Source organism: Erpetoichthys calabaricus (genome assembly GCF_900747795.2).
Source record: "Erpetoichthys calabaricus chromosome 1 unlocalized genomic scaffold, fErpCal1.3 SUPER_1_unloc_1, whole genome shotgun sequence".
Classification (NCBI taxonomy): Eukaryota; Metazoa; Chordata; class Cladistia; order Polypteriformes; family Polypteridae; genus Erpetoichthys; species Erpetoichthys calabaricus.
Window position 1 is genome coordinate 282214 of NW_026261574.1, and position 14619 is coordinate 296832.

At 40.7% G+C, this 14619-nt stretch overlaps 1 protein-coding gene across 8 annotated transcripts in view; it reads left to right on the forward strand.

Annotated features, from left to right (window-relative positions):
- Window positions 1–14619, forward strand: part of LOC114642636 (ribonuclease inhibitor-like) — a 125488-nt gene that overhangs the window by 75139 nt on the left and 35730 nt on the right. For 5 of the 8 annotated variants that reach the window (XM_051921614.1, XM_051921608.1, XM_051921612.1 and 2 more), the window contains exons 3-4: window positions 2280–2453; window positions 8643–8816. In XM_051921614.1, the coding sequence (XP_051777574.1) occupies window positions 2280–2453; window positions 8643–8816 (348 nt within the window). The remainder of the gene's footprint in view (window positions 1–2279; window positions 2454–8642; window positions 8817–14619) is intronic. The other 3 variants (XM_028791500.2, XM_051921613.1, XM_051921610.1) reach the window with 3 other exon arrangements.

Consider the following 14619-nt stretch of genomic DNA (forward strand, 5'->3'; position numbering starts at 1 on the left):
CTGCTCAGCTGCTGAACAGCTGTGATTCCCCACTCAGATACAGTGATATAAATACTAAGAGTGATGCAGTGAGAGTAATATGGAAAAAGATGATCCGCTGTGGCAACCCCTAATGGGAGCAGCTGAATGAAGAAGAAGAAGGTGCAGTGAGACTAACAATGCTAAAGCAGTTATGGTATTTGGAACAGTTTGGCTATTCCCTGGACCATTATATTGTTACAGGTTAATTACAATCAGATGCATTAAACTAATCAACAATATGCGATTATTTTTGGTGTATTTATAATGCTGCGTCAGGGATGTGGATCTAAAAAAGAAAGGGTTACCCACACAGGAACAGTAGCACTGCTTTGACGCTGGGTGCCGTCAATTTGTAAAACTGAGCAGAGAACTTGCATACGACAGGGTTGGAGCTACCGTGGAAATGTGCGTGGCTTTACGGCAAGTTTAGGTTTTATAAATTGCGATTTGAGCATGGAAACATTTGTATGCAACATTTTTGAACGTACACACCGTTTATACTTGAGACCCCAAAACTGCACGCAATATTCTAGATGTGCTCTCACTAGTGTATCATATAGTCTGATTATAATATCATCTTGATTTAAATTCAATACTTCTTATGATATACAGTAATCCCTCGCTATATCGCGCTTCGCCTTTCACGGCTTCACTCCATCGCAGATTTTATATGTAAGCATATTTAAATATATATCGCGGATTTTTCACTGCTTCGCGGGTTTCTGCGGACAATGGGTCTTTTAATTTCTGGTACATGCTTCCTCAGTTGGTTTGCCCAGTTGATTTCATACAAGGGACGCTATTGGCAGATGGCTGAGAAGCTACCCAGCTTACTTTTCTCTTTCTCTTGCGCTGACTTTCTCTGATCCTGACGTAAGGGGATTGAGAAGGGGGGCTGTTCGCACACCTAGACGATACGGACGCTTGTCTAAAAATGCTGAAAGATTATTTTCACGTTGCTATCTTTTGTGCAGCTGCTTCCTGAAATGACATGCTGCACAGTGCTTCGCATACTTAAAAGCTCGAAGGGCACGTATTGATTTTTGATTGAAAAACAAACTCTCTATCTCTCTCTCTCTCTCTCTCTCTCTCTCTCTCTGCTCCTGACAGAGGGGGTGTGAGCTGCCGCCTTCAACAGCTTTGTGCCGCGGTGCTTCGCATACCTAAAAGCCAAACTGCCCTATTGATTTGTTTGCTTATCTCTCTATCTCTGTGACAGTCACTGCTCCTGACATGCACTCCTTTGAAGAGGAAGATATGTTTGCATTCTTTTAATTGTGAGACGGAACTGTCATCTTTGTCTTGTCATGGAGCACAGTTTAAACTTTTGAAAAAGAGACAAATGTTTGTTTGCAGTGTTTGAATAACGTTCCTGTCTCTCTACAACCTCCTGTGTTTCTGTACAAATCTGTGACCCAAGCATGACAATATAAAAATAACCATATAAACATATGGTTTCTACTTCACGGATTTTCTTATTTTGCGGGTGGCTCTGGAACGCAACCCCCGTGATGGAGGGGGGATTACTGTAACCTCACATTCTATATTATCTTTTTAATTGCTTCTGTACATTACCTAGTCAATGAAAATGTTGTGTCAACATAAACCCCTAAATGCTCTTCAGAGGTCTCCTCCTGTACCTCAGTGTCTCCCATTTTGAATTTATATTTGGCTGAACTGAATCACTCAGGTGAATAGAAGACGCATCGGGACGACAGCAAGAAAAGTGAAAAAGTATCACCAAAATAATACAAAAAAATAAAAGCAGAGACTCCATAACACTTCAGGGACACATATATTCCTTTATTCCTGTTCAGAAAATGAACTCATAATTAAAAATTAACTGTAAAAATTTTAAAAACTTGACCTGCTGCTGGTCACCACTAGAGCTGCCAGTCATGAGTGGCAAATGACAGACCAGAATTCCAGTTTGTCATCCTCACCCCATGGTCACCTGTGACAAGTCCATCTGGTCTCCTGAGTGCATGACGCCATCAGTCTCATGTCTGTGACATTATTATCCAGAGTTGATGTCCATATGTCAGTATGAATGACTTGGCATCAGTCAGTCCAGCGTGAAGGCAGGAGACCCTGTCAGGTATATAGCGCCTTACTTTATAAGAATGGCAGTGGTCTCGTGTTCACACTGCAGGCCAGTGAAAAGTCAGAATACAAGTGGCCATTGAACCTTTGTGTTGTTTGTCCTTCTGTCTGTCTGTCTCTCCTCATGTCCTCACTTCTCTCTCTCTTCTCCACAGCCTATCTGATTGTGTTCTCACCTCCAGATGTTGCTCAGCTCTCTCCTCAGCTCTTTCTGCTCCACACTCACGACTTACTGAACTGGACCTGAGTGGCAACAACATGGAGGATTCCGGATTGGATCAGCTGTGTGAGGGGCTGTGGAGTGAAAACTGCAAATTAGAGAAACTGAAGTAAGTGAACAACAAGTGTGTGTGTGTGTGTGTGCGTGTGTCTGTGTGTGTGTGTGTGTGTGTGTGTCTCATGAATTTTATTTCTTGTCACATTATTGCTCTGACTTTTCCACTCCCACAACACAAACGCTGTGTTTAATCAGGACAGACTGCAGTGTCCCTTATGGACAGACAGATGGACGTGAGGTGACACAACTGCAGATTTCCTTTAATATTTCAATTCATAAAGACAGCATTGTGACCCTGAGCCCCTCCACCACACTGGTCACTCTCCTCATCCTCTCTGTCCAGACTGTTGTTTTACTTATTGTCCCACAAGCCCATGCTGTCCATTCTTTATTTTAATCTCGTACTTGTTCCTGTCCTCCATTGTCACTTTCCCCCTTACACTCTTCTGATCTCCTCACTAAAGTTTGTTAAAAATCAGTAAAATAGAATAAGGAGGAGAAACACAGTCAGTGGGAGGAGAAGAGATGACTAAAGTGACAGAAGACAAAGAGGAGTGGACAGCTAGAGCTGGACTGAGGTGACAGATAAGGACAAGGAGAATAGAATAGAAAAGATAAGGAGAGAGAAGAGAAGGAGATGAACAGAATGAAGAAAAGGACGAATAAAACAGGAGGATAAGGAGAAGGAGAGAGAGGAGGACAGACAGAGGAAAAGGAGGAAAGGTGGACAGCAGCAGTAGAAATGACAAGCCAGCCATACACAGAAAGAGGAGGTCACAGGGAGGAGAGAAATAGGACTGAAGGCACTGTGGACAGTAAGGTGGGAGACACAGGAAGTGACCACCATTATAGCCAAGTGGACTGAACAGGCCGACATCATTCTACAAGACATGACCCCCAGGTCTACACAGGACATCGACATATATCTGTCAGTGGGCTTAGTGACCGACAGGTGGACACACACATCATGTGCAGTAGACGTCAGAGATACTGAGAGGATTCTGGGAAGGTGACCTCAGTGGGTGTGTCAGTGAGATACTCCAGTGTGAGGAGTAGCGCTCTCTTGTGTTTGTAACTCACACTTGTGTCTCTTGTGGGACATTAAAACAAGAATCTCAACACATGATAAGCGTAGGCTGTCACATGACTTTCTCAATAGTCCAGTATATAGCGCCTTTTTAATATTTTTATACACACATGGTCTTCACTGATGTCATCACAGGTCCAAACCCTCTGCCTCACAAATCCTTCTTTTGTCAGTTCACTCAGTCAGGGTCTTCCTCAGTGTCAGCTGACAATCAAATGGCCAACTGGAGATGTGAATAATTTGACTGTCACTAAGGTCACCTGTCACACTAGTTGTGTGCTCCACTGGTCACTCTGGTCACTACGTGATTCTCTTTACTACTAAATACAAAGCTGTGTGGTGACACATGTCAGTGGTCAGTGGTTGTGTGCAGGTTTATAAATTAAAATGGTGGACTCAGAGGGGCGTAGGTGGATGTGGTAGTGTGGTGGAGCAGAGCAGCCCTGGAGTGTTGGTGGTGAATTGGTGGAGCGCACTTTACACCTGCAGACACGTGTGGTTCAGCCAGTGTCCTCATTAGTGTTCTGTGGTGTGGAATTAGACACCTGCACCCAAGTGAGTTTAAAATGAGCTGAGCAGGACAGTCAAGAACAAAACTGAACAGGAAAGAAAAATTAAAAGATGGAGATGGAGGTTAAATGAGAAATGAAGCAAATGCAAAATGGTGCCTGAGCTGAAGGAGTGGAGTGGAGGTGAGGAAGTGGCCGTGAGAGGAGTGAGCACACGGCACTCAAGGGGTAAGGTCAAAGCCTACTTTGTGCCCAAGGAGCAAGAGTGACCAACCGTACCGAGTGGGCTTCTGCTGAAGGCTGAGGGATGGCGTTAGGAGAAAGGAGAAGGTCTCACGAGGCACCCTGCTGAAGGCCATGGGATTGTGGTGGGAACACAAGCTGAGTTTGGGGTCCTCAGCGGTGACCAGCTAAGGTGGCTGGGGCAGAATCCAATGTGAAGGACGACTGCCCTTGCCGGTGGTCTCTTGGCTTGCTGAGGAGAACTTTAATGGCAAGCAGAGGAGATGTCAGTTTTAGGTGGCACAGAAACTCTTGTTGTTTTTACATACAATAATGCCAGTGCAGTGAGAATTGTGCAAATAATACGACTATCAAAGTGACAGGTGCCACATGATATTAAACATAATATTAATGTGACAAATACTAAAGTGACATAACATTAAAGTAAAATAAAATAAAGTGACATGACTTATGCTGATAGGATACCATGTTTGAATTGACCCATAACAAAAAATATACAAAATAAAACTTCTAGAGCAGTGAGCCAATAGTGAGATATCAGATGTGGTGCCCAGCTAATCCAGTCAATACAGCTTAGGAGGAGAGAAGGAGCGTCAGGCCCAGAACTCAACCACCACCCCTGTTATGAAGAGTGAAAGAGTCCATTTCCATGCCAGCCACAGATCCTGCTCACTCGATCAGCTTGTCAATACGCTCACCTTCTCTCTTCTTCAAGCTACCCCACTTGCTCACTATATATAAAGTGATAATAATAATAAAATAATAATTCATTACATTTATATAGCGCTTTTCATGGACGTAATTAAGGACAATACACATAATCCAAACAGACAATATTGGTCTGCTGATATGGTGACTGGAGGACAGACCTGCACAAGTTGCTTTGTAATGTCAGGGGAACCAACTGGGTGTCCCCCTTTAATGAAGTCAAATGAAACAAAACAAAAGTGGACGCGATGGCCCCAATAAAACACACCTTTTCAGTCCAATAGACAAATTGACTTTGCAGTTGTGTGAACACGATGGCTCTTGATGTATGTTGAGTTTTCAGGTCCAACAGCAGACTCCATCCTCTGGAGGGCCAGCAGCTTTTCAGAGTCCCACCTAGAAGGATAGGGGCAGCTCTGGGCACTGTGGCTGAGTCAGTTCCCCTCATTTGGTTTCTTCTCAGAGCTGCAGGTGGATAAGGAGAGACAGTCAGTGTGAGCGCCCCCTCTCGTCTCAGAGTGGTATCACTTACCTCACAGAGACAGGAAGGTCATCTCCAGGTGGGCACACATGTGTGACAATACATAGAACTGGCCTGCTCATTTGTTTGCACTGCTTGTATTGTTGTATTCAGCAGCACTTTGAGAATTGATTCTCATTACATGTTTATTTGCACTTCATTTTTGTTCATCCTTGTAGTAACATGGAGTTGATAGTTTGGAAATGTAACAATAAATGTAAGAAATGATTCCTTTGAATTTAAGAAATAGCAAATGTAAATTTGGTGTAAAACACATTGTGACTTCTTTGGGACTTGAAATTTAAGACTTGACTCAAAACCTGCTTCACAACATTTATTTATATAGCATATTTTCATACAGATAATGTAGCTCAAAGTGCTTTACATGATGAAGAAAGAGAAAAAAGACAAATAAATAAGAATTAAAATTAGGGAACACTAATTAACATAGAGTAAAAGCAAGGTCCGATGGCCAGGGAGGACAGAAAAAACAAAAAAAAACCCCAGACGGCTGCAAAAAAATAAAATCTGCAGGGGGTCCAATGCCACGAGACCACCCAGCCCCCTTAGACATTCTACTTAACATCAATGACCTCAGTCAGTCCTCGTGGTATTTAGGGTTCACATTGAAGAACTTGATGACGACGGTCCCATAATGCACTTGGTTGTTCTGCTCTTTATATCTTCAAGTGCTGTTATGTCTTTCTTGTACTGAGGAGACCAGAACTGCACTCAGTACTCCAGATGTGCTCTCACTAGTGTATCATAAAGTAAGAGTATAATGTCCCTTGATTTAAATTCAACAGTTTTTATGATATAACCTCACATTTATATTATCTTATTAATTGCTTCTGTATATTACTTTGACAATGAAAATGTTGTATCAACATAAACCCCTAAATGCTTTTCAGAGGTCTCCTCCTGTAGCTCAGTGTCTCCCATTTTGTATTTATAGTTGGTTGAACTGAATCACTCAGGTGAATAGAAGAAACATTGAGACGACAACAAGTACAAATAAAAGCAGAGACTCCATAACATTTCAGTGACACATACAGTCATATGAAAAAGTTTGGGAACACCTCTTAATTCTTTGTATTTTTGTTTATCATTGGCTGACCTTTCAAAGTAACAACTTCCTTTTAATACAGTATATGACATGCCTTATGGAAGCAGTAGTATTTTAACAGTGACATTAAGTTTATTGGATTAAGAAAAAATATGCAATATGCATCATAACAAAATTAGACAGGTGCTTAAATTTGGGCACACCAACAAAGATATGACATCAATACTTAGTTGAACCTCCTTTTGCGAATATAACAGCCTCTAGACGCTGTCCTCCTATAGTCTTTGATGAGTGTCTGATTCTGGATGGAGGTATTTCTGACCATTCTTCCATACAAAATCTCTCCAGTTCAGTTCAATTTGATGGACAGCCTGCTTCAGATCATCCCATAGATTTCCAATGATATTCAAGTCAGGGGATTTTGACGGCCATTCCAGAACATTGTACTTCTCCCTCTGCATGAATGCCTTTGTAGATTTCCAACTGTGTTTTGGATCATTGTCTTGTTGGAATATCCAACCCCTGCGTAACTTCAACTTTGTGACTGATGCTTGAACAGTATCCTGAAGAATTTGTTGATATTGGGTTGAATTCATTCGACCCTCGACTTTAACAAGAGCCCCAGTCCCTGAACTAGCCACACAGCCCCACAACATGATTGAACCTCCACCAACTTTGACAGTAGGTGGCAGGTTTTTATTCCTGGAATGCGATGTTCTTCTTCTGCAATGCAAAGTGCATTTTGTTCTGACCAAAAAACTCAATTTTTTTTCTCATCAGTCCAAAGCACTTTGTTCCAAAATGAATCTGGCTTGTCTAAATGATCATTTGCATACAACAAGCGACAGAAAGGGCTTCTTTCTCATCACCCTGCCATACAAATGTTCTTTGTGCAAATTGTGCTGATTTGTAGAACGACGTACAGATACACCACCTGCAGCAAGATGTTCTTACAAGTCTTTGGAGGTGATTTGTGGGTTGTCTGTCACCATTCTCACAATCCTGCTCATATGCCGCTCCTGTATTTTTCTTGGCCTGCCAGACCTACTGGGTTTAACAGCAACTGTGCCTGTGGCCTTCCATTTCCTGATTCCATTCCTTACAGTTACAGAAACTGACAGTTTAAACCTCTGAGATGGCTTTTTGTAGCCTTCTGCTAAATCAGGAGACTGAACAATCTTTGTTTTCAGATCTTTGGAGAGTTGCTTTGAGGATCCCATGCTGTCACTCTTCAGAGGAGAGTCAAAGGGAAGGAAGCACAACTTGCAATTGACCCCCTTAAATACCTTTATATCTCATGATTGGACACACCTGTCTATGAAGTCCAAGGCTTCACGAGCTCATCACACCAAGTAATCAGCATTGAGCAGTGACATGCATTCAAATCAGCACAATTACAAGGGGACCCACATTTTTGCACAGCTAGTTTTTCACATTTGATTTAATTTCATACAACTAAATACTGCTTCACTAAAAATCTGTGTCCGGAAAACACCCCAGTTCTCAGATGTTCCTATGAAATGAAAGACATACCACTGTTAACTTTTTTGTTGAAAGTAGAGTCAATCATTATACAGGCTGAGAGGGGTTCCCAAACTTTTTCATATGACTGTTTATTCCTTTATTCCTGTTCAGAAAATGAAGTCATAATAAAAATAAATCAAAAAATTTAAGAAAAACTTCAACAAAGACGAAGACAAACAAACCTGCTGCTGGTCACCAGTAGAGATGCCAGCCCTGAGTGGTAAATGACAGTCCAGAAATCCAGTTTGTCATCCTCACCCCATGGTCACCTGTGACAAGTTCATCTGGTCACATGAGTGCAGGACGCTGTCAGTCTCATGTCTGTGACGTTCTTATCCAGTGTTGATGTTTACATGCCAGTCTGAATGACTTGGCACCAGTCAGTCCAGCGTGAAGGCAGGAGACCCTGTCAGGTATATAGCGCCTTACTTTATAAGAATGGCAGTGGTGTTGTGTTCACACTGCAGGCCAGTGAAAAGTCAGAATACAAGTGGCCATTGAACCTTTGTGTTGTTTGTCCTTGTCTGTCTGTCTGTCTGTCTGTCTCTCCTCATGTCCTCATTTCTCTCTCTTCTTCTTCACAGCCTGTCTCATTGTGGTCTCACCTCCACATGTTGCTCAGCTCTCTCCTCAGCTCTTTCTGCTCCACACTCACGACTGACTGAACTGTACCTGAGCGGCGACAACATGGATGATTCAGGAGTGGATCAGCTGTGTGAGGGGCTGTGGAGTGAAAACTGCAAATTAGAGAAACTGAAGTAAGTGAACAACAAGTGTGTGTGTGTGTGTCTGTGTGTGTCTCATGAATTTAATTTCTTGTCACATTATGGCTCTGACTTTTCCACTCCCACAACACAAACGTTGTGTTTAATCAGGACAGACTGCAGTTTCCCTTATGGACAGACTGATGGACCAGATGCAGATTTCCTTTTAATAATTCAATTCATAAAGACAGCATTGTGACCCTGAGCACCTCCACCACACTGGTCACTCTCCTCATCCTCTCTGTCCAGACTGTTGTTTTATTTCTTGTCCCACAAGTTCACGCTGTCCATTCTTTATTTTAATCTCATACTTGTTCCTGTCCTCCATTGTCACTTTCCCCCTTACACTCCTCTGATGTCCTCACTAAAGTTTGTTAAAAATCACTAAAATAGAATAAGGAGGAGAAACACAGTCAGTGTGAGGAGAAGAGATGACTAAAGTGACAGAAGACAAAGAGGAGTGGACAGCTAGAGCTGGACTGAAGTGACAGATAAGGACAAGAAGAAGAGAATAACAAAGATAAGGAGAGACAAGAGAAGGAAATGAACAGAATGAAGAAAAGGATGAATAAAAGAGGAGGACAAGATTTTGGTCTCGTCCGTTTATAGGAGATGGAGGTCTGAAGCAGAGCTCCGCTAGCAGAGGCTTTATTTTCCCACATATTTCATATTATTTAGAGGTATCCTGTATTTAACCCGACCAAGGAACTTCCACTACAATATACAAGCATGAGTAACAAGAAGAAAAGTCAGAAAGAACCGGAAAAGAAACTTAAAGCTGCATCAAAGTCTGGACAGACTTCCGGCCTGAGTGCAAGTGCAAGGTATGGCCTCACGGGGACTGACCTGGAACAGGCAGACGAATGCGCAGATTTCCTGGGACCCCGCTCCATTGTATCGTCTCCAGTCGAGATTGAAAATGGGAGCGAAGGTGCAAGTGATACAGGATCGCCGATTTCTGAGGATCATTCGAGACTAGAAAAGGCCCTGCAGGATGTGCTCTCATCTACTCATCGCGAGCCTGCAGCATCTGCTGTAACAGGAGCTGCATTTCCACTCGCGGAGCACGAAAGCCGAAGCGAACTGTCCGAACTGAAAGAGATGATCGCTACACTGGCCACTGCCATGGTTACGGCCATGAATGAGCTTAAAAAAGATAACAAGAATGATCTTAAGAAGGCGACCATTGAGCTCAAGAAGGATAACAAAGATAAGGAAACGCGTCTATTTAAACGTTTTGACGTGAACTTTAAAGGCATGTTGGAGAAATTAGTGGAACACATCGAAGAAACTAATTCCAAACTGAAAATGCTTGCTGACCATATTAATGACATTTCAGACGTTAAGCAGGGACTCACGGCTCGAGTTGAAATAGCGGAACAACTGGCGTCTAACGCCGATGAAAAAGCCACAGCTGCGAATTCCGAATGCAAAAAACTTGGAGACAGACTTGCAGCCCTGGAGGATGGGTGCAGAAGAAATAATATAAGAATCGAGGGTATACCTGAGAAACGAGAAAGCTCAAGCTCAGTGAAATTTGCAGTAGAATTACTGTCTAAAATAATTGGAGATGACTTTAAACTCGACATTGACATAGCCACGGCTTATCGCACAAACAGACCAAGCACCTTTAAACCTAGGTCTTTTATTGTCCGCTTCGAGTGACTACGATGTAAGCTTGATGTGATGGCACTTCTCAGACACAAGCAAGAGATTATATTCGAAAATAATCTTATTCGTATTTTCCCCGACTTCTCACCATCAACAGCTGCAAAACGCAGATCCTACATTGACATTAAAAAGTTGCTACGGAAAGCCGATATCAAATACAGCCTCTTGTATCCCGCCAAACTGAAAGTGGAAGTTCAAGATCAATATTATATTTTCCTAAGCAAAGAAGAAGCTGAAAAGGAACTAAAGAAGCTGTTTCCGACACTTTTTTGAAGTTAATAAGGAGCCGTATTCTGTCAAGGCACGGGAAGGACCTATGATCTGCTCTCTGGATCCATGTTTAAAAAAACTGGTATTATAATTATACATCCTTTTCTTTATCTGGACTTTATATGTTTATGTTTTAATCAGAATTATAGAGTTATAGACATGAGTGTGAAAATGTGGAAGTAATTAAAGTAGGATTGTTTTTTTTTTTTTTTTTTTTTTTTTTTATTCTACTATACCTTAAAGTAGACTGTTTAATATCATACCCTTGGTTTATTGCTTGTTCTACTATTTATACAATTACCATTATACTATTACAGTAGGAATTACCAGGTTTATCCTAGACTAGTTTTTTAAAATCATTCCCAGGGTTGATTCCTCTTTTTTTTTTTTGTTTTTTTTTTTTAATCTTAATATCTTAACTTAAAAGCGCTGAAGATTATTTCAAGCTTAAATATTGTTAATGATAATATTTTCGGCAGATAGTATTAAGAATTTAGCTGCAAAAGATATCTCTGTTTTAATTCTCTAACGCCGCTGCAGGGTGGGGTTTGTTTTGTTTTGGACATGCTCTGTCTCTTCGTATGTCAGAGGACTGGGACATCGCGAAGTGGGATCTAGCCTCATGTGGGGAGGCAAAATGGGGGGGTGGGGGGATAAAGGGGGGGAGAGAAGGAGAGCAGGTTATATCTAATCTATTCTTGTAATCCTTATAATTAGGCTAAAATGCAATAACTCGTGGGGAATCTTGAAACTAAGATTAAAACTGCCATATTACCAATTAAAACTATAAAATGACATTAAAAACTCAGAATCAAAGTCTCCATGATGGGACAGTTAACTTTGTGAGCTGGAATGTTAAAGGCCTGAATCACGAATTAAACAGAAAGAAAGTATGCTCTCACCTAACAGGCTTAAACGCTAAAATAGTATTTCTACAGGAGACCCACTTACTAACCAAGGATCAGTTCAGACTGCAAAAAGACTGGACTGGCCAAATGTTCCATTCTAGCTTTATAAAGAAAACTAGAGGGGTGGGAATTCTCATACATAGAACAGTTCCATTTGTAGCATCAGATGTAGTGTCGGACCCTGAAGGGAGATATGTGATGGTCATGGGCAACTTATATAACAGTAAAATGATTTTGATAATTGTTTATGCACCCAATGTTGGTGATAAGGAATTCATGCAAAATCTATTTGCATCCATTCCCAATGTGAACACTCATAAAATTATAATGTCTGGGGACTTTAATTGTGTTCTAAATCCACTCTTAGATAGGACTCCTGTGACAGGGGGGACGACATCTAATACTGCAAAGACAATTACACAGTTTTTAAATGATCACAACTTATCAGACCCCTGGAGGTTTCTTAACCCAAACTCAAGAACATATTCGTTCTACTCACCAGTGCATTATAGCTACTCAAGAATTGATTATTTTTTTATAGATAATAATTTCCTGCCTACAATTAAATCATGCAAATACGACACAATTGTTATCTCTGACCATGCCCCTCTAGTCTTGGAGCTAAAATCATTAAGCACCTCACACTCACCTCGCAGATGGTGTCTTAATCCTCTTTTATTGGCAGACGAGAACTGCACAGAATTTATATCCAAACAAATCAGCTTCTTCCTCGAGACAAACACGTCCACAGAGGTTTCTGCAAGAACACTCTGGGAAACTCTAAAGGCCTTCTTAAGATGACAGATTATTTCATATCTTTCCCACAGAAATAAATTAGAAACCAAGAAAGTGTCAGAGCTAAGAAGTGAAATTACTTGAATAGATGAAGAACAAGCCAGGCGTCCAAATGAAGTTCTCCACAGGAAAAGGCAGGCCCTGCATACAGAACGTAACATCTTAACAACTAAAGAAACTGAACAACTTATTTATAAGTCTAGACAGCATTACTATGAACATGGAGAAAAAGCTAATAAGCTTTTAGCTCAACAAATTCACAAACAAGAAGTTCACAATGCAATACCAGTAATCACCAACAAGAATGGAGAAGAAATCATCGACCATAATAAAATAATGCACACATTTAGAGATTATTATAAGTCTTTATATTCTACTGAGCCCAAAGAAGACAACACACAATCTAATGCATTTCTGGATACATCACAGATACCACAAATAGATGCTTTAAGCGCTGAGGAACTGGATACACCTCTAACGATCACAGAATTACTAGATGCTATAAAGTCACTACAAAGCGGGAAATCATCAGGCCCTGATGGTTACCACGTAGAATTTTATAAGAAATTCTCCACTCATCTAGCTCCCCTCTTATTGGCAACATTTACAGAAGCTAGAGACAACCAAATACTACCTCAAACATTTTGACAAGCATTAATCACCGTCTTTCCTAAACAAAATAAGGACTTGTTACAATGTGCATCATATAGACCAATTTCACTCCTGAATAATGATGTTAAGATACTCTCAAAAATCCTAGCTAGAAGGATGGAGAAAGTGCTGCCCTCGGTAATATCACAAGATCAAACTGAATTTATTAAAGGCCGACACCTATCTTCAAATCTCCGACGCTTGTTTAATGTTATATATTCAATAGCAAAATCAAACACCCCAGAGATATTACTATCATTAGACGCAGAAAAAGCATTTGATATGATTGAATGGAATTACCATTTCACTGCATTGGAGAAATTTGGGTTTGGCCCGAATATTTGTGCATGGATCAAACTACTGTATACCAATCCAGAAGCTTCAGTTTGTATTAATAACATTTGCTCAGACTACTTTAAACTATAACGTGGTACCAGACAAGGATGTCCCTTGTCGCCACTGTTGTTTTCAATCGCTATTGAACCACTGGCGGTTCACTGTCGAAATTCTTATCAGATAAAGGGGATTGTTAGAGAAGGACTGGAACAGAAAATTTCTCTATATGCAGATGATATGGTCTTATATATATCAGACCCAGAAAACACTGTCCCTGCTGTTTTAACAGCATTAACAGAATTTCAAAAGATATCTGGTCTTAGAATTAATCTGAATAAAAGTATACTCTTTCCAGTGAATTCACAAGCATATAATATTAGATTAGACACCCTACCTTTTACCATAGCAGATCAGTTTAAATACCTCGGGGTAAATATCACAAGTAAACATAAAGCTCTTTATCAACAAAATTTTGAAAGCATTTTAAGATGGAAAATCTTTTATCAGTGGCACCTCTGCAAGAGAACCACCTCTTTCAACCTTCGCAAGTATATCCAGTTTTTAATACCTGGAAAAGTTTTGGGATTTAAATGCTCAGAGATCTTTATATAGACAACATATTTACATCTTTTGAACAATTACGTTCAAAATTCAACCTCCCAGCTACACATTTCTTTTACTATCTTCAAATTAGAAATTTTGTTAAACAGAAATTGCCCGATTTCCCCCACCTTGCACCCTCCACAATCCTGGAAAAAATACCACTCAATTTCGAAGAAATAAACACTATTTCCGCAATATATAAAATCTTATTAGAGTCCCTACATTTCAAAGATCCAAGAGGACATTGGGAAGAAGATCTCTTAATCAATATATCAGAAAAGGAGTGGAAGGTAGCAAAGCAGAGAATTCACTCGAGTTCTATATGCGCAAAGCATAGAATTATTCAACTAAAAATTATATATCGAGCTCATCTGTCTTGCTTAAAACTGTCCAAAATGTTTCCAGGGCAGGATCCAACCTGCGAGTGCTGCAACCAAGCTCCTGCCTCACTGGGTCACATGTTCTGGGCCTGCACCAAACTAACATCATTTTGGACAAAAAATTTTAAGTTCCTTTCAGACAGCCTTGGTATCACAATCCCTCCTAACTCATTAACTGCTGTG